The sequence below is a fragment of the Lepisosteus oculatus genome, chromosome 5, assembly GCF_040954835.1.
Source record: "Lepisosteus oculatus isolate fLepOcu1 chromosome 5, fLepOcu1.hap2, whole genome shotgun sequence".
Classification (NCBI taxonomy): domain Eukaryota; kingdom Metazoa; phylum Chordata; class Actinopteri; order Semionotiformes; family Lepisosteidae; genus Lepisosteus; species Lepisosteus oculatus.
Genome location: NC_090700.1, coordinates 41,688,335 through 41,714,372, shown reverse-complemented (window position 1 = coordinate 41,714,372; position 26,038 = coordinate 41,688,335). Strand labels below are relative to the sequence as shown.

The 26,038-nt window shown below is 36.6% G+C and overlaps 1 protein-coding gene across 1 annotated transcript; it reads left to right on the top strand.

Moving 5' to 3' along the window:
* Positions 1-3,159: 3,159 nt before the first annotated feature.
* On the top strand, positions 3,160-25,590 carry aldh1a3 (aldehyde dehydrogenase 1 family, member A3). The gene is made up of 13 exons (XM_006628660.3): positions 3,160-3,751; positions 4,731-4,835; positions 5,951-6,091; positions 9,897-10,026; positions 11,228-11,289; positions 13,531-13,659; positions 13,997-14,110; positions 14,420-14,522; positions 14,824-15,008; positions 16,839-17,003; positions 23,376-23,533; positions 24,352-24,426; positions 24,920-25,590. Exons 1-13 carry the CDS (start codon positions 3,656-3,658, stop codon positions 24,990-24,992), a joined length of 1,536 nt encoding a protein of 511 aa, XP_006628723.1. The 5' UTR covers positions 3,160-3,655; the 3' UTR covers positions 24,993-25,590.
* The last annotated feature ends 448 nt before the right edge of the window (positions 25,591-26,038 follow it).

Sequence of the window (26,038 nt, the reverse complement as noted above, 5' to 3'; positions counted from 1 at the left end):
AATGATGATGATTTTATTAATTCATTACCCTATTCACTCTATTAATTGTCATATAGATATTGAGATTCTGAAAACATATTCTCCAGTCCTAGAATCTTTCAGCTTCTTGACCTTTTGTTTACATTTCTTAAGGGATTTTACTTGGAGGAAGCAATAAACTGAAATTTTAGAATCTTGTAAAATTTTAACTACAGAATTAATTATACAGATGTATGACCATGCACAATAACATCTTTACACTTCCCTCAAAGTACTTTACAGGTAATGGGAACTCCCCTCCTCCACCACTAATGTGAAACACCCACCTGAGGATTAATACGCTGAACAATAGCCAATAAGTCATTCATGCACAGAAGTTGTAATAATTTTTTTCCATTCATCCATTTTCTAAACCAATTTAACTAATACATGGTTTTAGTGGGAACTGGAGCCTATAGTAGCAAGCACGGGCACTAGGCAGGATACATGGGCAGCTAGTACATCACAAGGCAAACACACACTCACACAGAAACAATTTTCCAGAATCCAATTAACCTACCAGCATGTCTTTGGACTATGAGAGAAAACTGGAGCAACCAGAGGAAACCCATGTGAATATGTAGACATGCAAACTCCACACAGACAGCACCCTGGGAATTGAACCCAGGGCCCCAGTGCTGTGAGGCAGCAATGGTAACCACTGTGCTTCCCACACATTTTTTCTGTTTAGTTCACATTTCTGCTTAAATTAAATGTCTCTTAAAAAACATTCAGTTGTTAATGAATCCATATCGTCATATGGAGTATCATCTGCAACTGTATATCAATTGTCCTTCACCTTAGTTTTACTTAAAATAAGATTACTAGGTAGATTATGTAATTATAACATAAAGAACTTAAAAAACTAAGAAATTTAAGGTGTATTCAAATTAGCTTCTGATCTTATACTTCTTCAAATACATACTATTACCAACAGTAATGTTACCAACAAAAACCTGAAAAGGTGCTTAAAACGTTTCTTATGCTTATCATATAAGCATCATATATCACCACAGAAACCAAAATACAATATTAATGCTTACAAATGTCAAAGTAATATTAAAGTGGGACTTCTAAGATAAAATACTTCAGAAAATAATGATCATGGTGATGATGATGTTGTTTTACAAATGACAAAATATTACATTCTTGTCACAATCGCATGTTTGTCTGCGAAACAAAAGCAAAACTTATTACTACTATTAGTATGCTGTATTTCATTACTTTAGTAATTTCGTTGTATTGAGACAGAGTGGGACCAGGTGCATTATTCTTCATTAATGAAAGGTGCGGAACAGCAATCAACTAGTGCCCGCAGACTTGCCTGACAGATAAACACCTCGCCACAACTTTCCCACCGCCTGATTCTCCCAACAAGGAAGAAAATGAAAAGCTCTCATTTGAACTGGGTTGAAATGTATTATTATGTACAGGTGGAAGCTATTGCGATCATAATTCTTAAAAAAAGATAAAATGGTTTGTGAAACAGGGTAGGTAAGTAAGACATTTAATTTTGACAAATCTCTAGAGATCTTCGATAAAGAAATTTTCAGAAACTCATTACGTAAACACGGAAAGAGACCCTTACTAATATTGAGATAGGTTCGTGTAAACATAGCATTTAATTTTTTTAAATTAAAACCAATAACAACAAAAATTAGCCATTGTATTTGTATGTTGAATTTTGTTTAAAAATCGTAATTATTGAAAGTTTTAAGGTATTTATAAGACAGGATAATTATTTTTTTAATTCTTATATCTCAGTTAATCTCATATCGATCTATGCTATTAGTAGCGTATAATGTTAGGTCAGTGTATTTGATTGCATTGTAGATATTTTTTCACGGAAATATTACCGTGTTCAGCTATTATTTAATGACTCTATTAATTATTTAATGGTTATAGCTAATTTAAATGATCCTTAGTTTAAGAGTTAAATCATCCTAATTCTAATCATTCTAATTCTTTCATTCTTTATTTGTTCCGGTCTTCTAGACTACTTTATCCATTATCCCCTTTCCCCTTCTGCCTCTCCCTCGCAGCCCACTTCCTCGACTCTCTCGCTCACTCTTAGTCGCTATCTCATTATTAAGTGTTAGGAGGTTGCTGAAGTGAGAAATATGCCTGCGAAAGCTCGTTGTCCTCATTAAACTTTGACAAGAAGAGTGACAAGAAGCAATGGAGAGGAAACAATGCCAACAGTGTTTGAGTATGAGCCCAGAGATGGGAAAGTCTTTGTCCATCTGAACAAAAGCATTTGGTTGCATATGTTAAACTCTATTAAACTCTGTCAGACCCAGGTGCAAAAACCAACTTGTCGAAAAACATCACAACTCCTCGCACCTTTCCGTGCCTGATGAACGGTCCCCAGTCATTCCTAATCAGTTCATAACCCTCAACAAGGAACAGATCAAAGGTGGTCTATTTCAATATAAATATTATACTTCAATGAAATTCACAGTTACTACTTTTATTACATGACTGTAATTCCAGTTAATTAGAAACAGCCTTATTTTTTTTAACACGGCGGTGTGCTAGAATGTTATTGGTGTTAAAATGTTCCATAGAACTCCAATTTCTATTTCTTAGCGGTAGGAATACTGTAGGGATAGGCTATGGTCCAAGATAGGAGTTTACATTTCCCAGTTTTGTTTTTAAACACAGATATTGTATACGTATAGACGTATAGACACGTATTTGCGACTACACAGGCGTATTAAGTAAATGCATATGAAAGAAAATCCTGCCCTTTTTTCCATTTTAAGCTCGAATATGTTAAGGGTTTGTAAGCACGAGAATGTAAAGATAATTGGTAACTGGCCTACAGCAGAAGGTTTAGAGGGATAGAGTACAGCGCTGAAACCATGGACAGATACACAATTTGATTTACTTCTCCCAGCCTCGTAACTGTATTGGACTAATAAGCAAGCACTACTAGTATACTTTTAAAAAGTTACATCGCATGATATGGCTGTAATCTTGTTTCTGCAAATGAATGTACAATTGCTTGTCAAGTACAGATGTTCTATGCGATTAGTTTTTCTTCTCATCTGGGGATTCCATCATATTTCCTACAGTATCAATTAAAAAAGTGTGATAACGTTTCATGTTACATTTGACATTATATGTGACATTTATTGTGAGCTAAGGCTTACTGTACTTGACCAGGAATCTATTAAATTTCCCATTTCCTGGAATTAGGCAAGATTAGTCTGCAAATCATTCATAGCTTCATTACATTTATAATGGATTGTTTATACTCTTTCGAAGTAGGTCTATAAAAGGTGGCAAGAATGAACTTATACAGCACATTTTCCGTCTTGGTTTATTTGTTTTGTTTGTTGTGTTTTAACCCTTAAAGTGTTAAAAGCATAACTTACCAGTCACGGCTCTACAAATACCTTTTTAAAAAACGTCAGACTTCGGAGTCTTAAATATTATATCCAAGATGTATGAATGAACAACACTCTGAAGGTTATGCTATAGGGGCGGAGTTTTCATGTTCTCAGCAGTTTTCCACTAAGATGGGAGGATCTAAGGTTTCTTATAAAGCTCGCTGGTTGTATTACAAACATCCAGACAACAGCGCGGTGACCCGGAGCAAGCAGATTCATTGCCATCCAGCAACCTTTCAGTCATGGCAGCGAACGGGACAGTAGAGAATGGACAACCAGAGAGAAAAAATCCTTCACTTCCCCATCCTATTAAAAATCTAGAAGTGAGATACTCTAAGGTAGGGTGTGTCATATGTTGCCTGTGAACCATCATTTACTTTGACTATTATAAAGAAGAGAAAAAAACGAAATCTTAATTTATGTAATAGGCTACATAATATCAATTATTTTTGGTCATGAAAATATTTTAGTAATTGGTGATCTTAAAGCAATCATTTTATAACTTTGAAAGCGATGTAATCTACTATTTAAACTCAGCTATTGGTCGAGTGTTTTTTTATTCAGGTATCTCATTTCTAGTAGACTTAATCGTGCATAAATCATGTCAACTCATCTCCAGGTACAGTATGGTCAGTATCTTAAAGGTTCTTAAATCACCGTATTTTTAATTATTTCCGATGATTGTACCTTAAAATGTCAAAAAGGTTTATATTCTTGCTAATGTCACATTTCTGAAAATATACAATACACCGCTTAACGTGAAAAATCTAATGCCAGCTTGTCCAAGGCTGGTAATGTAAGTATCAAAATAAGCAAATCAGTTGTCTGGCTTCTTGAACGCAGCCGTTTGCAGTATCTGTTTTTGAATTGTTTCTGGAGTATCGGCTATTAATGTTCAGGGGTTTTTTTTTGGTTTGGAGTCCGACTTGCTCCGGTCTCCTTCCATGAGCCAAACACAAGCTAACTCGTTTGGTGTCGATTAATTGCCCCGTGTTCGCGCCAGGCAATGGACAAGGGTCCTTTCCTGGTCATCGTTGCTCCCAGTTCCTACAGTACCTGGTCAGACTCCGGTTTACCTCGACCCTCCAGGATTCTAGGATTGCTAATTCCTGCTATGTACCGGTTTGCTTTTAACAACTACACATTGTATACTGCGACATGTAATGTTCGGCGACGTTATACTAAATCATGATTAATTCACACGTCTCCATTGTTGGCATGTATTGATTTACATGCAGAAGTCATGCTACAATACTCAAACCTGACAAAGACAACTTCATATTTTATTAAATAACCTGTTTTTATGTGTTAAATAAGATTTTCATCAATAACGAATGGCATACGTCTGTGAGTGGGAAGAAGTTTGCGACGTACAATCCAGCAACAGGAGCAAAAATATGCGACATCGAAGAAGCCGATCAGGTATGTGAATTTGTCTTAACGATGGTTAAAGATTTTAATATTTCTTTTAAAATTTGTTTTTTTAAAGTAGTATTAGTGTAGAAATCATGATAGTACAGGCACGCTTCTACTTCATAAGTCTATAAATCACACCTGTCTGCTAATACAGAGTACGGTATATGTAAGATTTCGGTTACTGAGTTAATTACTTAGAATTGTAATTTTTTAATGTTATTTTAAGTTTAAGGATTCATGTTTCTCAATGTTAAAATGCATATTGTGTTAGGAAAGAAACTAATCTGCAATTAAATATTATGTTCAAGAAATGGCCATTGCAATAAAAATAATATAGTAATGAAAACCTGTCAAATTTGTTCTTAAACAGGACAGGTAATGCAGAAAATAACATAATGCATAATAATGTATTTTCTTCCTACAGATACAAAACTTGAGAGGAAAATAAATTGTATTAATAATTATCTGTTACTGCTGCTGATCATTATTCCTCTTACACACATATTTGTGCTTTAAGTTTTTGTGTTGTTATATTATCACTGTTTTTTTAGATTTTACTGTAGTGACAAAGTTTGTAAATAACATCTCAAGAAGATACCTCGCTGTAAATTCTTGAAATTAATATGACAAACATCATCCTGATCAACATTAAGTAAGTTCTCTGCTATGAAGCAAAATATAATAGTTTTAAATAGTATAGCTGCAAAATATTTTATAAATAGAACAGAAACCATAAGATTATTTTATTCAATTTATGTAAAGTGATTAACACCAATGTCCAGAATTTATTATGTGCAAAAAAAGAGATTGGAACAAAACACAAAACTAACAGGATTTAGATTTTGGCACAAAAAGTAATTTAGCATGGAAGCATGGCATTTTTAACATTTTTGTTTTATCATGAATGGGGTTTATCATTAAAAATGCCAGATTTTTTTCTCTTCTGAATATGTAAAATAGACCTTTTCCAAATATACACATATCCAAATAATCTTGCAACACAGCAGTTTAATTCCCCTTAGAATATCCATAGTATTTAAAACAAGCTTTACATACAGTACTATTGACTTAAAGAGACAGTACCTGTCTTAGCGCTGTCCACTGTAACATGTCTTCCACAGGCGGACGTTGATAAAGCAGTGGATGCAGCAAGAGCAGCATGGCAGAGGGGCTCTCCATGGAGAAAGATGGATGTCTCAAGTCGAGGGTGTCTTTTAAACAAACTGGCAGATCTCATTGAAAGGGAACGAATGGTGTTTGCTGTAAGTTCCTCTTATTGTTATGTTTTTTAAAATTTCTCCCAGTCTTTCTTTCTTTGTTAAAGTGTTATGCTTTTTAGCTTTAACATGGGTTGTGTTCATACCTGCAGTTAACATTGTTCAGTTTGTAATAAGCACATTAAAAATAGCACACATCAAGAAGGACAGAAGTGATTCTTCTGAAGGTACTCCATCTATACTTATTAACTCCTAGGTTTTGCTTTTCTGTCAGAATTTTCTGGTAGACTTTTTCTGGTAGTTTTTGTAAAGCATGGCACTGCAATTTGCATTCCTTCTTTATTGAACTCTTTATTGTTCTTCCAAGAGGTATTTGCATAATGTCTTGCATAAAATAACTACTCTGTTACCTGTTAGGACCTCACTGTATGTTTTGTTCTTACACATATCTAAATATAACACATCTTGTAGTGTCACCCAAATGTCCTTTTATACGATAAAACCTAAAAGTATATTTTTAATAATCAAAACAAAGGAAAACATCATAAACCATGAAGTAATAATAATTATAATAAACTTTATTTTATATAGCACCTTTAAAGGTGGCTTCTCAAAGCGCTTTACAGAATGACAACAACAATAAATAAAAAGAATACACAAGATAAAACACAATTACAATATATAGATGAGACCGTGGATGGTGGTACTAAGAAAAGCAGAGGGGTGAAGAATGGAACCAGTTAAGTAAAGGCTTTTCTAAAGAAGAGGGTTTTGAGTCTGGATTCTAAGGTGTTTAGAGAAGGTGACTCTCTGATATCCTTGGGGAGAGAGTTCCAGAGCTTGGGGGCATAAAAGGAGAAGGCCCTGTCACCCTTACAATGTAGATGGGCTTGGGGGACAGTAAGGAGAGCAGAATTGGAAGAGCGAAGGTTGCGAGGTGGGGAGTAGGGTGATAATAGTTCAGACAGGTATTGAGGTGCCAAGCCATGCAGAGCCTAAAAGGTGAGCATGAGGATTTTAAAGTCTACATAGAATTTGATCGGAAACCAGTGCAAGGACTCCAGGATAGGAGTAATGTGATCATTTGCACTAGACCTGGTCAGGATTCTTGCTGCTGAATTTTGGACATACTGCAGTTTGTTCATAGTAGATTTAGATACCCCAGCAAGTAGAGCATTACAGTAATCAATTCGAGAGAACACAAATGTGTTGATCAGCTTTTCAGCCACAGTTAGTGATAGCATAGGGCGTAGTCTAGTGATATTTCTGAGATGGAAGTGTTTATTTGAGTCCTTGTCAAACCAGGTAATTGGTCATTAAACTAAAATTTACATGGCAGTATAGAGTGCCTGGCTCACTTTTCACATTTTGTTGTTTTTAACATTGCGGACATTTCATATTAGTGTATATACACAACATGCTCCACACATTCAAAGAAAAAGCATAGAGAAGTAAACAGTTAAACTGAATGAAAAATGGAAAACCCATGATTACATAAGTATTCCAACACATTTCTGTAACTAGCCTAATTTAATTCAGGTCCATTAAATTATTTTAACAAGCCACATAATTAGTTGAGTGACCTCCTCCATGTGTGTCATAATGGTCAATCACATTATTTTACAATATATACACATAGGTCATCTATGAAAAGCCCCTTAGTCAGGTAGTGAATTTCAACCAAAGAATTTTATTAAAAATCCATGGAAGGACTTGAAAACCATTCAACCATAAAGGTCATGGAGCTCTCAGAACAACCAAGGGATAAAATTGTATATATACAATTTAAAACACAGTTCAGGAGAAGGATTTAAAGAAAGATGCTTAATATGGTAAAGACGACCATTAAGAAGTAAAAGACACTTCGAAACACTGCCTAGATCAGACTGTCCCCTCAAACTGTCCTATAAAAGTAGACAACAGGTAAGGGATGTATATAGTAAAGAATTGTATCTTTGTACTTATTTTGCCAAAATATAATGTTGACATTGCTTTAATGCAGTTTTATGTAAATTCTAATTGCAAAGTATCTTTTATTTTTCTTTGATTAATTTGGTGAGTTGTGTATAACAATAAAGATAATTAAAGGATTATCATTCTGGTTTTCAAATGTATAAAACCTGTTAGAATAGCATTAATGGCTAGTGCATTAAAGTGTTTTAGATTGACAATAATATATATATATACAGTATATATAATGATATTGTTCTGTTAGGTGTTTGATTGTAGTGACTTTTAATTTGTATTTTTAAAGACAAGTTGGTCTCTATACTGAGTTTGTATAATTACTCAGTATCTCTTTAAAAATATATATTTTTCATTTTAGTATTGCATATCTCAGTAAAAATTCACTTACTCTAAAAATATTTAACCTTGTATTAAAATTATGTTCTTATTAAATGCAAATTACTTTCAGATGGTTGTTTTTAAAGCACTATATAAAATAGAGTATTATTGTTAATCCCTGGTTTAACAGACTTTGCCTTACTGGACTACGGATTTAATGGACAGATTCTGTTAAAGGGTAATTTTCTCTTATAAAATCAGAAAAATCAGACCTTCCCTATAATTAGGAGAAATACACAAATAATAAATCATGGTAAAAATAAATATTTTACGGGTTTAAAATTCAGAATTATCAGTGGATCCCTATAAGGGGTATGTAATTTTAATAACTATTTAATAATTATTTATGATGGTTGTATTATGTGTTTTCTGTGCTTTAACAACTTTTATATATTATATTTATGATATTACAGAAAAATCTTGTGTATTTCTTATCAAAATGGCACAGGAAAAAAATATTGACTGTGCTGATTGTTAAAATCACTCTATATCACTCATATTAATTGTTAAAAAATAAGTAAAAAGATTCAAATATATATAAATATATATCATCATGATTTATTAGACATTTGGCAATAAAGCACACTCCTTTACCCCATTGTAAATTAAACTGAGAGATTACTGTATTAAAATAACTGTTTAGCTGGTGAATTCTAAAAGCATGTATCTGAATTAAAAGTAGAAAATATATAAGATACAGTAGATATATTTACTGTACTTTTTCTTAAGTACTTTGCTGTACTGAACTACTGAATAAATAGACTGACATATTAAGGTAAAAAACAGAAACTTGTTTGGCTTAAGTCTTAAACATACATGATATGAAGAATAAGTAAGTATACAGTATGTACAGTGTATCAGTCTGCAAGAGTGAGTCAGAGACTTTACTGCTAATTTACAAAAGTGAGCTGTTCCTCAATTGCAATAGCTAGTTTTCCATTTCTGGGCACACGTTCAAAAGGCTGTTTTCTGCTGCCCTGCTGTCAGGGTATAGCTGCTGCTGATTCTGCTCAGGCTTCTGGATGCTTCAGGAATGTTCTTCCTCAGTTTTTATTTTAATTATTGTTATTGTTTAATTATTATTGTCTGGTGTGGTGGCCATGGTTGTTGTCTCACAGTTCTTGGGACCTAGATTGTATTGCTGCCAGGTGTGTGCTATCTTTGTGGAGTTTATACTGTATGTTCTCCCTGTGGAAACATGGTTTTCACTAGGTTCTCCAATTTCTGCCTACAGTCCAAAGACATACTGTTTAGGTTAATTGTCTGTTAATTGTCCACCATATATACTGTAAGTGCATGTGTTGATGTGGTCTAATAAAGACTGGCATCATTCTGGAGTTTTGAGCTCCAATTCCTCTTCATGTTTTCACATTCACAACAGCGCCAATTATACTGAACCCACATTTTTTCACAGGCCAAATGAATGGTATCTTTTATTTTTTAAGAATTTAGAGTATTCTTATTATTCAGAGTTCTTATTATATGTATTTTTAAATTAATGCAGACCTTGGAGACAATGGACACTGGAAAACCCTTCCTGCAATCGTTCTTCATTGACCTTGATGGCTGCATTAAAACTCTGAGATATTATGCTGGCTGGGCTGATAAGATACACGGCAAGACAATGGCAGTGGGTAGGTCTGTAATACTAGAAATGAATATAAAGACCGTATTCAGAATACAGAGAGTTGTGCTGTCTGTTATAGGTGCATAGGTAGATTGGAGATCATCTGAAGAAGTTAACCAACTTCTTTTTTATCTTATGAACTTCTGATCATATGATAACCTCACCTGAAATTTTTATTTAGAGGCCATATTTTGTGATGAGTTAATATATGGATAAGAAAATTAGGTGAACTGATAAGAAAAACTTACGTTATTATAGAAAGTACTTTTTCACAATTTTGAGCTGATTAATTGTTAGTTTCAAAAATTGATCCTGAATTCCATACTTATTGTAACTTTTAATCACTCTAGATTACTTATAGAAATGGGAAAATACATGTAAACAATAGTTATTGTGTATAGGTGTCAAAGTGTGTAATCACAGAGAAACAATCACTTTAGGAAGTATATGAAATATTGGATTTTATTTATTATAACATATGCAATAGACAGGTTTTGGGGTCCAGGTAGAAAAGACAATGCAAAATAAATAATCTAATCTAAAAATCTAATAAATCAATCAAGATGCAACAAACAGTTTCTATATACTAGGTGCAATCTTTCTCAACATTTAATTGTTCTTAATAAAATGCTGCATTTCTCAAATACTTAATGTATGATATATTAGTGGTGTACAAATATGACAACAATTTGAATAGGAAAATAGTGGTACAATAATCTAAGTGATTTAGGGACAAAACTAAGTTACAAAACGTAAATTGAAAGAACTGTGAAAAAAGGATCATTATGATTTTATTTTTTGTGCTCAATTATTAGATCTCATATCTTAAATTGTGTGCATAAGGAGAGAATGTGTTTTGATGGAGGAAGAGAACTGTGTTTTCTGTTGCATCTTAAGGAGAAACAGCAAGTCACAAGCTGGTTTGTGGAATTTGCCTTCTCCAGGCTTCAGCCATTTTTAGATTTCCAATTCATTGAAACAGTGAGTTTACAGAGTACTAAAATATGCCGAGATGTTAATTACAAAAAACAAAATTATTACATTAGTATGTGTTCTACTAGTGTGCTTTATCACTTTATCCCAGGATATAATTAAGATATTTAAAATTAAATTAGACTTCAGATCACCATAAAGTACCTTGAATCACTTCCAGGTGAATTCTGCATAGAGAAAGAGAAAGTAATGTTTTTCTGTTTTTTTTCTGACAGATGACAACTTTGTGTGCTTCACTAAACATGAACCCATAGGTGTGTGTGGTGCAATCATACCAGTAAGTATAAGTAAAAGATATCCTTTCTCTGAAGTTGAAGTTGATCAGTGTAGTGGCATATGCCATGACTGTGGATGTAACATGCTTCAGATGAGGTTCTGAGGAAATTAATTTGCTGCATATCACTAGGAACAGGGTGCTTGTGTTTTAGGAACATACAGTAGGTAGTTTCAGGTCAGAATGTAAAGCTCAACACATTGGGATGTGGGCTTATTCAGAAGCCACTGGAACTTTATTCCAATTTATAAATATGCTGTGAATTCAGTGTAAAATCTTGCATTATATATGCATTTTATTAATTGCCAGTGTGTACAAAAATGCAAGTGCCAATATATGGTAGATCACAATACTAACTTGTTGAAAAACATTTGATACAGTGACTATGATCTCACTGTTAACATCTCTTCCTTTTTCCCTTTGTATGAACAATAGGCAGAGTCTGTGAATTCATTGATCATTGTTCTTTACTTCATTTATTGGCCGCTCTCTGATAAGAGTGATGTTATCTAAAAGCACACTGTGGCATAGGTGTAAAGCAAGCACAGGGGAGTCAAGGTCAGGTGTTTCCTTGTACTGCAGATTAACACTGCAGTGTAACAGAATCTTTGGTTTATTAACTGTAGAAGATGGCAGACACTTGACAGGAACATCAAACATACCAGAGGTGGTTTACAAAATGCATAGGCTGAAAAAGCCTACATGCAAAGGAATACTTGTACTGACATAAAGACTTAAGAAGGGGAAACACAGTAAGCTCTTGTGAAGTATTTTATATTGAAAATGAAAATTGACAATGATAAATAGATACTTTATTGATCCTGTGAAGGAAATTGCAGTGCAACAGCAGCTTAACACAGACAACACAGCAACAGTGTAATGAACGATACAATAATAATAATACAATACATACAATACAATCAGCACAGTGAGAAGTGCACTAAGAAGAGTTACTCACAGTCCAGAACACACAAAGAACAAACCAGAACAGAACAGTACACAAAAAAATTGTATTGCACAATATAAATATAAATGTATTGCACAAGTCCCTGGCATATTTTTTTCCACAAAAACGGTTGTAAACGGGAAAAAGAAAAGGAACAGATGTAGCAGTTTTCTGTTCAGTCCAGAAACAGGTCACTGTCAATGTTGTCTCTGCCCAGACACAAAGTGGATGCGTTGTATAGTCTTATGGCAGAAGGCAAGAATGACCTCCTGTAGTACTCCCTGTTGCACCGTGGATGGATCAGTCTATTGCCGAAAGTGCTCTTCATTTCCACTAGCATGTCATAGAGGGGATGAGAGACATTGTCCATGATGGCCTCTAGTTTGGACACCATTCTCCTCTCAGCCTCTACCTCCAGGGGGTCCAGGCCAGACCCAATGACAGAGCTTGCTCTTCTGATGAGCTTGTTTGGCCTGTTAGAATCCACTGCTTTAATCCTAGAGCCCCAGCATACCACCACGTAGAAAATGGCGCTATAACAATGAGTTCCTTTTAAAAATAATAGTCAGCAATATAGCAGTCACTCCACAAAACATTTCCATTTGGCAAAATCAGTCTGGCAAATCATTACAAGCCTTTAATTGACTACAGATTTTTTCAAAGGTTTTTGTGCTCAGATGGGACCAAATGGAAACATTTTGGTCTATGATATTGTGTTTGGTTAGATTCAACACTGTACATCTCTCAGGCAACACTATCCCTACAGTTGGTATTGGCAGCATCGTGCTTTGGGGACTTCTCCTCAGCAGGGACTGGAAAGCTTCTTAGGATTCAAGTAAAATGGACAGAGCAAAGTACATGCAGAAACTAGGGGGACGCCTATTTTAATCTGCTAAAGACTTAAAATTGGGGTGAAAATTAAACTTTCATCATAATAATACACAATGGCCAAAGCTACACTAGAGTAGTTTAAGAATAAAAAATTAATGTCCTGGACTAGCCTAATTAATGTCCTGATCTGAATCCTACTGATAATTGGGGAAAAGATCCCCAAGCAGCATGAGACAGCTTAAGCCAATCTGCCAAGGAAAATAGGCAAAAATTACACCAAGCTGGTTGGTCCACCAAGTTGGTAGAGACTTATTCAAAAGACTGGCTCATATAAATACTGTTAAAGTGGCTTCCATCAAAAATTGTTTTCACATGACTAAGTACTTATTTAATTGACATATTTCAGTTTTTCCATCCCTGCTATTGTTCGTATTGCAGTAATATATATATATATGTTTTCCATGCAGTGGAATTTCCCTTTATTAATGTTCATCTGGAAGATTGCACCAGCTCTTTGCTGCGGGAACACTGTGGTCATCAAGCCTGCAGAGCAAACTCCGCTCACAGCTCTCCACATGGGTGCATTGGTGAAAGAAGTGAGTCTACTTTATTGTATTAAGCTCAACAGCATTAAGCATTTAACTGTTTATTTTGAGGTATGACTTGGATAGGTTTTTGTTGGAGTGTATTATAGTCAAAGCCAAGAGCCAGGAAAAGCTAACATAATCCTATGTCTTTATGACAGAGGTAGGTTTATCATTAATATTTCTTATAACTTATAACTGCATTAAAAAGTATTTTTAATTTTTCTACAGTATATGACCCGTCAATAAATTTGATTTATTAACTGATTAGTTTTTTTAATCACACATAATGACTACAAAAACCATTACTCAGTTTTAATGATTCACATTTTGTTTTTCTACCAAACAGGCTGGTTTCCCCCCTGGAGTCGTGAATATATTACCAGGATTTGGGCCAACAGCTGGTGCAGCCATATCTAACCATATGGATATCGACAAAGTGGCATTCACTGGATCTACAGAAGTAGGTACATTTTAACAGATAGTATAACAGGCTATTCAAAATATCTATGTTTTAATCTCCCAGCTGTGTTTAGGGCATTAGGGCATATTTTAAGTAAATCTCTCTTGCAGAGTGGTTTTATCTCTTGAATAATTGTAATCAGGTGCACGTTTGAATTTGTTTCAGATTTTATTCTTTAATTACTGACAAAATAAAACATATTATGCAATGATGCCTTTGAAAGTCATGTGGTCACAGAACATTATTTTGTGATTTCTTTAGTGTTGTTTTTAGTATGGGAAGAACTGGAAATAACTGCCTTCATTTCAGGTTGGAAAACTAATCAAAGGAGCAGCTGCTAGAAGTAATTTAAAAAGAGTGACCCTGGAATTAGGAGGGAAAAATCCATGCATTGTCTACGCTGATGCTGATTGTAAGAAATATTCATTTTCCTTTCATTTGAAAGATTTGATTCCAATTTTAGATAAGAAATATACTATAACATTTTTAAACTGATAAAAACATGGTGATTTTTAAAACCAATTTCTTGCATAAAATAAAATAAAAACTGTTACCAGAGTAGGCAGATTCAAATTTCATTGATCTGTCTCAGATTATTAACATCCACAAAATATAACAGCTACCAACTTCATGATGATAAATCCACTGAACTCTGCAATCAGTTGCAAGTCATTGTATGAGACCAAGTTGATAATGTACTGGTTCCCCTGCAGTGCAGTTGGCTGTGCAGGAGTCCCAACAGGGTGCATTCTTTAACCAGGGCCAATGTTGCACTGCTGCATCACGAGTCTTTGTTGAAGAGAAGATCTACGAAGAGTTCATCCGTTGTAGCGTAGACAATGCCAAGAAACTTGTTGTTGGGGACCCATTTGATCCTAGAACGTCACATGGACCACAGGTAATTTTGAACATGCAGGCTAAAGGTGGTGGATGTTCTTAGAGAATTTTAAAGACCCCATATCATGTTTGAATGTTTCTTATAGGTAAAATCCCGATACCCATCTCTTGAAAAATGTGGTATGATATTGTGGAGAAACTGTAATTCAGAAACAATATCTTTAAATTATGCAATAAGACAACAGATATAGTAACATATTCACATCTTTCTAAATGCTTTATTCCTCAAAGGATAACTGAATACTTGGAAACTTTTTCTCAGCATTGTAAAAAAAGGAGAAGAAGAATCAAATTCTGTTTGCAAGATAAGTCTACATAATAAATATATTTAGGTCCTGGGTTTGATTGTGGGCAAGCTCTCTTTTGTGTGGAGCATACTCTTCCGGTGTTTTTTCTAGGTAGTTTGGTTTTCTCCCTCCTCCCAAAAACATGATAGTAGGTAATTGCATCTCTGAATTGTCCATTCTATGAGGAGAGGATCTGGACTAGTGTAGCTGATTTATTCAAATTGTCTAGAATTACTTATATGAATTTGAGTTTCTGGGATACAATTCTGAAATATCATTGATTCTTATTTGCCTTGTCTAGGGAACCTACAGATGCATAGATATATTTTTCTCAATTCCTTTTTTACATCTTTGGATTCATTGGATCCCACACAAACACATTAAATATATGTGGCTCCTCGAAAGTTTCTTCTGTGGTTGTGGTCAAATATGATGTTCGGGTGCATACAAGCAGGAGTTTAATCAATAAGCGCCAGGCAGCCAGAAACAGGGAGGGAAGGATTTAGCCCTTATATTTTAGCATATTATTACTGTAACTTTGTTTATAGTTTTTAACAATAACAATTTTAACTAATCATAAAAAATAGGCAAAACTCTCTTCCAGTCTGTTAAAATAATTTCCCTTTTTAGTTTTATTTTAAAGTAGAAAAAACAAGGATTTCAAAAATGTTTTTGTTTTCATTTGGATATTATGAGGCTTTTCAATATATTATCTAAATTAAATTATCTTATTCCAAGAAGAAGGGAAACTAACACCAGCAACAGTGCTATTACAATAAAAAATCTTTAGTTATTGCAAACATTTAAAAACATTTAAATATTATAATTTCTTAGAAATTTAAATTTTATATTCAAATATTATGTGCATAGTTATGGAAACCATGGTGCTATACCCAAGATAACATGCTAAGTCAGTGCTTTAGCATTCAGTGCTTTGAAAAAAGTAGTGTCCTGCTAAACAACATGTAGTGAATCTATTTTGTATTAAACTCATCTCTGCACAGAGGCAAGATGTAATTCACAGGAAAATTATTAGGCACAAGTACATTCTTAAGACTAAGGCAGATGAACCTTTTTTTAAGTGGAGTACACAAGATCGGTTTATTTATTATTCATAGAGTACCTTGAAAAACCTTGCAATGTTTCCAAATTACAATTTTTAAGTTTAAATAGGTTTGTCCCCACATGTTTCCTAAATCAAACTTTGAATTTCAGTTTTGTGTCTCCTTGAAGATGGAAATGAAAGAGAATTATACTGAATTATCTTCAACATTAGGCTAACATTCCCCCAACTTATGCCAAGTTCTTATTAATTTGTTTCAAAAGTATTATATGTATTATGCAACAATGAAAGCATAACATTTCCTTAGATTTTCCTTATCTTTCTGCATTCCAATAAAGAGTTGCCTTTGTTGGAATATTGGTTTGTTAATTTTCTTTCTAGGACAACCTATACCATTAGTATTACATTATACTCAGTTCTGTTTTACTTTCTTGCTCAATTGGTAGAAAATGTATTTTTTTCCTCTTTATGTTTATCACAGATTGACCAGAAACAGTTTGATAAAATTATGGAGCTGATAGAGAGTGGGAAGCGAGAAGGTGCTAAGTTGGAGTATGGAGGCTATGCCATTGGAGACAGAGGCCTTTACATTCAGCCTACAATATTTTCAGGAGTTAAAGACCACATGCGCATTGCCAAAGAGGAGGTACTGTATGCTGTTTGTTACAAGTGTGTCATGAAACATTTATGAAGTATTTTAGGAAATTAAGTTATCTGATAATTGTAAAAAGCATGCGTTACATCCATAGGACTGGTAAAATAACCAAAGCGTCTATCTTCTTACATCAGATACAGAGATCATGTTATCTCTCCTTTTTAGTAGTTTGCTAAAACCCTAATTAAGGAAGCAAAGAGGTGATTGGAACTGTGTGCTTTACAGGGGAAACCTTGCTGACCCTTTTAAAGGACAGTGGCTAGAACTCCTATTTTTAGTGACGATACAGCAAATAGGAGCTGCTGCAAGGGCACAGATGGGGTGGAGGAAGGGAATTGACAACAAAAAGTGCAAGACAGTGTTGTAACAGAACGAATAAGGTTCTTGATCCCGAGATGAAGTAAAACAGATGTGTTTATTGCATGCAAGGAACAATAAAGCCGAAGTCTTGTTTCCCGCAAGAAACAACAAAACCGAAGTATTGTTCACCGTACTGGTACAAACTTTTGGGTTATATAGTGTTTTCTTCTCCGTTTCTAACGTCACTCGGTCTGATGGTAAAGAGGGGGGTTCATGGTATTTGGCCAGTTTACGATGTTCTGGACAAATGGTCAGTTTAAGATTACACCCAGGGGGGTTCCTAGCTTGCATCTGCAATCCTTATCAGTTAACCCCCTTTCCTGCCATAAACCCCAGCTTGTGACTTAGAAGTCTAAACCCCCTACAGAAAGGATTAAATTCAAACCCCCGTCTTCACATCTTTCTTCATTCCCCCCTTATAAAATATGGCATACGTCAGTGTAGCCTATTTTTATACATACAATGTCAGGGCAGATCTTTCCTTTCTTGGCGAACAGGTATGTATTGCGATGACATTGTACGTTCCACGATTATAGCAAGATGTGATACATGTTTTTGTGCACGTGATGATTACAATTATACATATAAACAATACTATTCCTACAAATAAACACTGTAAAAAGGTTCCACCCCAGGCCCCAAACACAGACTTTACCCAAGACCCAATTCCCCAATTTTCAGCATAATAGTCCTGATATTTCTGTCCTCATTGTAAATGTGTTGGGCCAGATCTGAGATGTGCTCAGAATTATCAGGAATATATGTGCAGCATTCAGTGCCAATTACTGCACAAGTTCCTCCTTGGGCCGCCAGTACATAATCTAAAGCTAGTTGGTTCTGCTTGGCCACTGTTCTGTAGCAAGGGCTACCATCTCATCATTAACAGCCTTCAGACTAGATGAGGTAGAATTTGCTAATTCCTCTAAAGTCGAGGCCATTTGAATTAACTCTCGACTCAGAAAGTTCATGCCGGCTTGTGGAAATATTATACTTAAATAATATTCCTAATCAGCCAGTTTTTCTTTGTGGTCTGTGGTTAGGTCCGAAGGGGCTGTGGGTTTGAACACGGATATGAGGAACCACATATCCTAAATAACATGAGCCAGACCACTGGGCTGGCAACCATGGGTAGGCTCGTTTTCCACAAATGAAGTATGTTCCGTTTGGCGCTCCCCATGCCTCTGAAAATAAGAAGCTTATACCGAATTGTGGGGTGTGCCGATCCCATCCTGGAATTTGGAAGGTAGAGGTGGATATATTTGCGATGGTAAGGTTGCAACGACTCCATCCAACCAAGTGCAGACCATTAGTGTGCTGAAAACATATGTTTCCCTCACATACCTTATTTAGAGTCAGGTATGGTGGTGTATGGCTTCTGTTATATTTAGGAGCATAAGAGCCTGTGGGCTCTAAGCCTCGCTCCTGTAGATATTGTAATGTTGTGCAGGTTAAAGTCGTGTTATGGCAACCCCCATAGTTTGTCATATTAAAATCTCCTAAATTATCCCTCCAAATGATCATGCCTATGACTTCCTCGAGACGCCAAGGAATGGCCCCCATAGGAAGTCCTCCCTGTACATATTTGGGTAATGCGGCACACACCCAGCAGGCACTTTGGTTGGTTTTCTTAGCTGTCAGATAGGAGAGGCCTAAAAAGAAATTAATTCCATGTTCTCCTTTGTGGGAGAGATGATCATTAATCCCTGCGGAACATAGTCCTACAGCAACAATTATCGTTATTTACAGAAATGATTTCATTCTGAGTCTGTAACTGGGGATGAGGCTCGTCGGCAGTGTGACACGTGGATCCAGCGATCTTTTCCTTCCACTCGAACCGCAGACTAGGTTGTCAACAGGATCTGGTAGGGTCCGTCCCACCTGGGCTGGAGAACCTGTGAAGGAAATTTCCTGATCCACACCCACTCTCCTGGGATGAGGTTGTGCCCTCCTTCAGGTGGTGGTCCCCACGCCTCCAGGACCTGCTCGCGGGCTCCTTGGGTGGCCTCTGTCAGCAACTTGCAATAATACAAAGGAATGGTTGATCCATCTGAGGAAACCCCAGTCTCAGCACCTGTAAGAGAGCTTGTTTCAAATTATTACAGGCGGCTTTTGCTGCGGGAACCAAGACAATCTTGTCCTTGTACTGCACTCCCCCCTTAAGCAGATCTGTTAAGAGTTGTGCTCACCCCGTAAAAACATTGCACCCAGGCCCTGTTAAAATTTCACAATGCTAGACACAAAAGGGCCTTATCATAACTGCTTCTATTAGACACTCTAAAGCTGAAGCAACTCAGACTTGTGGGTTTCCTCGTCAGGGGAAGCACTCAGAATACCATCAACATACTGAGCGATCACAGTCAGTTGAAACCACGTGATACCCTGTTCTGGATAGTCATTCTTTGTAATGCATAATATTCCACCCCAATAGATCTGGAATAAAACCACCCATTAAAATCTGGTACTCAACTTGCTGTCCCAATACTCCTGTGGCCTCCTGCCGTCTTCCCATATACATTAATCTATAGCACACTGTTGAACAGAGGAGTGAAACAAGCATGACAGTAGTGCTCTAGTATCCCCTAACAGAGAAACCAACACTCCATTAACAGTACATTTTTAACCACTGGACTGGGACAGACTTAGGGAGGCTACAAGGGATTTACAGGATCTAATCGTTAGGTAAACAGATCTTCTCACAAGACGTTATTCTCCCCAGTGTCGATTCTAAACCTACAGTGTTTCAGCATGTCTGGTTTCGAGACATTCGAATAAAACCAAATTGTTTCCACTATTGCAACTAATTGTATAAAAATACAAAAACTGTTTAACTACTTTTACGTCCACCTGTACTGTACTTATACGTTTCAGACGCTCTTATATTTTCCAATCTTCTTAAGTTGATTTTCGTCAAGTCTCTTTAGTTACGTCTCTAGCCAGTCCCGCTGGCTAAACACACTCACACCGTCATTTAGTATACCAAAACTCACAGTTACACACATAAATGCCGGCACACAAATTCATAAAACACACATACACATCGAGAATATATTTTTCTCTTCGTACTACAATGTGCTGTATTCTTGTATTACTTCTACATTAATCCTTTTAATTCCTGAAGCGCACTCCAGGTTCGCTGCATTTCTAATTTCGGGTGCGGTGCATTAACCCACCGGTCAATATCTTCCGGTTTTGCGTTTGATCTTATGGGGGAATCAGGGAAGGTAGGTGCGAGTGTGGACCCCCTCGACGGGGTGCTAGACACTTAGAGTGACGCTGTCATCAACAGCGCCAGCCCCCACTGCATCAGGCCCTCTCCCACTTAGGGTGAGAGTACAGGTCTGCGGGCGCCCTCTGTTTAAGGGAGTTCCTGTTCCGTCTCTATCACTCTCGTACCAGGTGTCATCCCACTCAGACCCCTCGTCTCCATATGGTCACTGTGGGAATTGATCCCAATTATTTTCATTTCCTGCCTGTCTTTTCCCCTATGGGAGAGCAGGATATAACACATTAACTAGTGCAATGCGACCAGGAACTAATTCTTCTTTTAGTTTCCGATTCTCCTGCACTGCCTCTTTTCACTTTTGTTTATACTCTTTCGTAGCGAGTAAAGTATCTTTTCTTCCGGGTTTTTGTTTTCCCCGTAAACACACTTTTAAGTCACATCCCAATTTCTTTTTTTTTTCTCTCATGTATCTGCCACCACTGGTGCCGGCCGTGCACCAGGGTGGGAGCTACATGCTTGTGCTTTTGCCAATCAATACTCATATGCTTTCTTTACAGGCGTCTTCGCCCCAAATTCCCTCTGACAAACTCAGCTTTTCCCATATTTTTCTCCTTCTTTTCCATCAACTTACACTTTTCCGATATATAAACGGACCCTTCCACCACTTTCTCAAACCATCAGTTAGCACACATGTTTGGTCTCTTTTACTTTTGTCGTGTGTGAGGTAACAGCTCATACAGTAAGGGGATGCTTTCACTTGAAAAACCTGTGCATTCCTGCACTCATTCAGCCAAGGGCGTCTGTTACCTCCAGATCTAAATGCCTCTCCGAGACTTTAGAGAGGACTTACACCGCACTGTTCACAGGTAAGGAACGAGACCTCGAAAACCCCCTTTCTTGATCAGTAATTCACCATCCTCAGAACGCCAGCATCGCTGCTTTTGCCCCGGGGTGGACTTACGCACTGAGCTCAATCAGGGCGATTCTCGGGTCTCAACTTCCTTTAAATCCTGCTACTTAATGCTTTGCTCTTTTATTATGAGGTGTGTTTATGTTAGTGTCGTGCATGTGTATATGTATTTCACAAACAAGGAAAACACCAAAAACATACATACATATATATCTCTTCTACTCCCGTTTCCTTTAAAACAAAAAACCACGCCACGCCAATCCGTGCACAATCAAGGCATAGCTAATCTCAGGACCCCGGGTGCAATTAAGGCCCACACCAATCCTGGATTATACGTGCATTTAATGTACCACTCAGCTCCAGAACCGCGGGCACAATTAAGGCCCACACCGATCCTGAGCCTCAGAACTCCGGGCGCAATTAAGGCCCAAACCAGTTCTGACCTTCAGAACTCCGGGCGCAATTAAGGCCCACACCAGTCCTGAACTACGTGCATTTAATGCACCACTTGCTCTAGAACCCCGGGCGCAATTAAGGCCCATACCGATCCTGAGTCTCAGAACTCCGGGCGCAATTAAGGCCCAAACCAGTTCTGACCTTCAGAACTCCGGGCGCAATTAAGGCCCACACCAGTCCTGAACTTCGCGGTAAGGGTCCAAAACCTGTTCAAAAACTCCATGCGCAATTAAGGCATACACCAGCTTCGAATGCCTGTACACAATACCGCGGACCGCCTACCAGACAAAATTCTGGGCTTACAGCAAACAACCCCTTACATACACCGGTGTCTTCCCCGGGCCAGAGGAATACAGGAACTCACGTTTACTCTGTCATCTCGGGCGATTCTCGCAGGGAGCAGAGACTTCCCAATCGGTCAGAGAGAGTCGGGACTTTTTTTTTAAAAAGAGGAGTCCTTAACTCTTAGTAATGTGAGCGCTGACCATCTCTCCTGCCGACGGGAAGTTCTGCGCCTTCTGGAGCATCCGCCGACTACGCCAAATTTGTTGTAACAGAACGAATAATGTTCTTGATCCCGAGATGAAGTAAAACAGATGAGTTTATTGCATGCAAGGAACAATAAAGCCGAAGACTTGTTTCCCGCAAGAAACAACAAAACCGAAGTATTGTTCACCGTACTGGTACAAACTTTTGGGTTATATAGTGTTTTCTTCTCCGTTTCTAACGTCACTCGGTCTGATGGTAAAGAGGGGGGTTCATGGTATTTGGCCAGTTTACGATGTTCTGGACAAATGGTCAGTTTAAGATTACACCCAGGGGGGTTCCTAGCTTGCATCTGCAATCCTTATCAGTTAACCCCCTTTCCTGCCATAAACCCCAGCTTGTGACTTAGAAGTCTATACCCCCTACAGAAAGGATTAAATTCAAACCCCCGTCTTCACATCTTTCTTCAACAGAAATGTTAGGGCAGGCGGTAGAGGGCATCAGAGTTTGATCTCCTCCCCAACTTTTGTTTTAAACTCCAATTCAATAGTTTAGTCAAACTCCAAGGCGGAGAAGACGTGTGATTCAAATAGAGAGCTTTATTGGATTTACCAACCTGAGTAGATCAACAAGTCTGTAATGATGGTTGTCATAAATATCCAAAGAAACACAAGGGACCCTGTAATGCTGATGTTGAATTTATAATCTACCAAAACTGAAGATAAAATACAAATGAGGGTACAGTTAACAGATCAAATACAAATAAAATAAATATAGAGAGAAATAAAAGGTTTGAAGAACTTTTTGATAGCATTTCCAAATCAACCAGACAGTTGGCACGTGCTGCGCCAGAGAATAGGGTTTGTGTTTTGGTTGTCACTGCTCTCCAGCTCCTAAGCAGCACTGTGCATGATTTTTTATTTTGCAGATCTTTGGGCCAGTACAATGCATATTTGAATTTAAAAGCCAAGAGGAAGTCATTGAAAGAGCCAACAGCACTGAGTATGGTTTGGCTGCTGCTGTATTCACTAGAAGTATGGATAAAGCACTGACTCTGTCTTCAACACTGCAGTCAGGTACCATTTGGTAGGTTTTAGACTCCATTTTAAATCTTACTGATTTATCATATAAATATATCCAATAAGTTTCTAGTTTTTAGAAATAAGTGTTAAATAATGTATTGCCTACCACTATCATGGTCTATAAAAGATATGAATTTTGATAGGATCTTGACATTCATGAGGGTTCAGTACATGTAACCAATGTGAATAGCCAAATTTACATATAACCAAGTGATCCTCTATACCATTGCATAATGTACTACAATATATTGTATAGCGTGCATGGTTAAAAGACAAGTAACCCTGCCTTATATGATAATTAAAGTATTAATGCATTCGTTTTACGTTAATGAACATAACAATTATCAAATATACAATAGTAATCACAAACTCCCACTAATCAGCTAAAATAAAACAACACCGATCCCTCCTCTGTGTCCAATGGATGTCTGCACTTTCTCTCTGCCTTTATGATTAGCATGCTACACTGTATTGAAAAGCGTGATAAAACTGACAGTGAGCCTGACATTCCTCATACTGCCAACACAGAACCGGAAGCATTTGTTATAAAACAAAAACAAGATCATGATGAGATGGGGTCATTGGGTCATGATTACATGATCAGGGGGCAGCAAGACACTCACTTACTACTGTAGCTAGATTCATCTCATGATCCTAGTCAGCAGTGCAGCTCTGTTCTTACATCCAAGATCCCATCAGCCAGACTGAATCGAGAATAAATTTGCGAATGTTACATTTGCATATGTCTGATGAGGAAAGTATTGAATGTGTGTAGTTAACTTAATTACTGAAATGATTCTGATCTGTTCTGTTGTCTTACAGGGTGAACTGTTATAATGCTCTTCATGCTCAAGCTCCATTTGGTGGCTATAAAATGTCAGGAAATGGCCGGGAACTGTAAGATCATATTGCTTTAATTTTGAAACATTTGGTTAATTAATAACTTCATAACATAATCCATTCATAATTCATAATCATCTACTATGTCAGGCAATCTGTTTTACATTGGATTCTAACATCATCCACTCTTTAAATTTACCTCTTACTGTTTCAGTTATGTTGTTACTAAGTTGCTACTGAATTGGAATTAAGTTGCTCTTCACACCCTTACATTTGCAAATGTGAAATACATACATCAATATGTAGACATTGATTCATTATAAATAATTCTTAATATTCTTGTATCTAAGAAATATCTCCTGTTGTTACTCTGTTTACAGTCATTCACTATATGGCTGTCCAGTGCATGTTCTTTGATATTAAAATGTCCATGTAATTTATGTGTAGAATACACTAATAATTGACTAATGAATACACTAATATGAAAAGAGAATAAAAATCTTTTAATTTTAAAAATCACTAGGAATATTTTCTTTTTTATTCTTTTTAGTGGTGAATATGCCCTCGCAGAATACTCAGAGGTCAAAGCAGTCACCATCAAACTGACAGAAAAGCTCTCCTAAAAGAAGAATGGCTAGAATGATGGGAGAAAAAACTACTGATGTTCCAATCTGCTTTGGAATATGGACACATGGAATACCAATCTGACTGACACAATAGCAGTATGTTAAGAAAATACATTTCCACGTTTTGGAAATCATGAAGGTTGTATGATAACAGGTTATCTATTACCAGAGCAGTGTTCTTGATTTCAAACACATAGGCTCATGAGACTCTTTATTTTTGTATATAAAATGTATATACCCTGGAAGGGTGACCTGAACTGAGATATAATTTTAACATTAACTTGGTTATTTTGAGGAATGTCAGGGCTGACTTTTAAAGTAATTGTTCTTTATCTTTATATAAGACAAAGGAGCATAAAGTAACTGTGATTACTACTGTTATCAAAAGCACCATGTGCCGCCTTCACGGGGATTCTTTTCTTTAATCTAGGTATTCCAGTGTAAATGCTATGGAACTGTTTTTTTCGTTATATAAATTCTTATTTTGTACAGAATGTATTTTAATTTATCTCAATTTACTGTAACCAATCAGTACCCTCTTTAAAAATATTGACAAGAATCAAGAAGTAAAAATGCCTGAAAACTCGCATTATAAGACTGGTCCATTTTTAACATTTTAGCACCAAATAGAATTCCTGTTTAATCAGTGTGATATAGCCCAGCATCAGTTGATCAGCAAATTTTCCATCCTGGTGACCCAGGTATGTAACCTGTTTCATTTAAGTAATGCATTTAAAGATAGATTTAACAGTTAGCTTAATTCTTAATTCTGTTATCTGGCCTCTTCCTCTCTCCTGTGCATGATTTATCCCCTTTTCTCCACTACTCATTACATCCATTGCTCATAACCACTTCACCCTACCCAGGTGACAAAATGAAGCCTAACAGAAACATCATAAGGTGCCAGGTAGTACTGTAGTCTTACAGTATGTGCTACTTCAGGTCATTGGTCCAATGAAGAGTAGTCTAATAACACACCCAGGATATCATTTACATATAAATAAATCTAGTCAGTAGAAGGGCTACAAGTTATTTTTGGTCTG

Excerpts from the sequence above, each read along its gene's own strand:
- aldh1a3 (XM_006628660.3), top strand. The coding sequence starts at position 3,656 with ATGGCAGCGAACGGGACAGTAGAGAATGGACAACCAGAGAGAAAAAAT. Across the intron at positions 4,836-5,950 it reads ACATCGAAGAAGCCGATCAG|GCGGACGTTGATAAAGCAGT; the intron begins GTATGTGAATTT and ends TGTCTTCCACAG. Across the intron at positions 24,427-24,919 it reads TCAGGAAATGGCCGGGAACT|TGGTGAATATGCCCTCGCAG; the intron begins GTAAGATCATAT and ends TATTCTTTTTAG.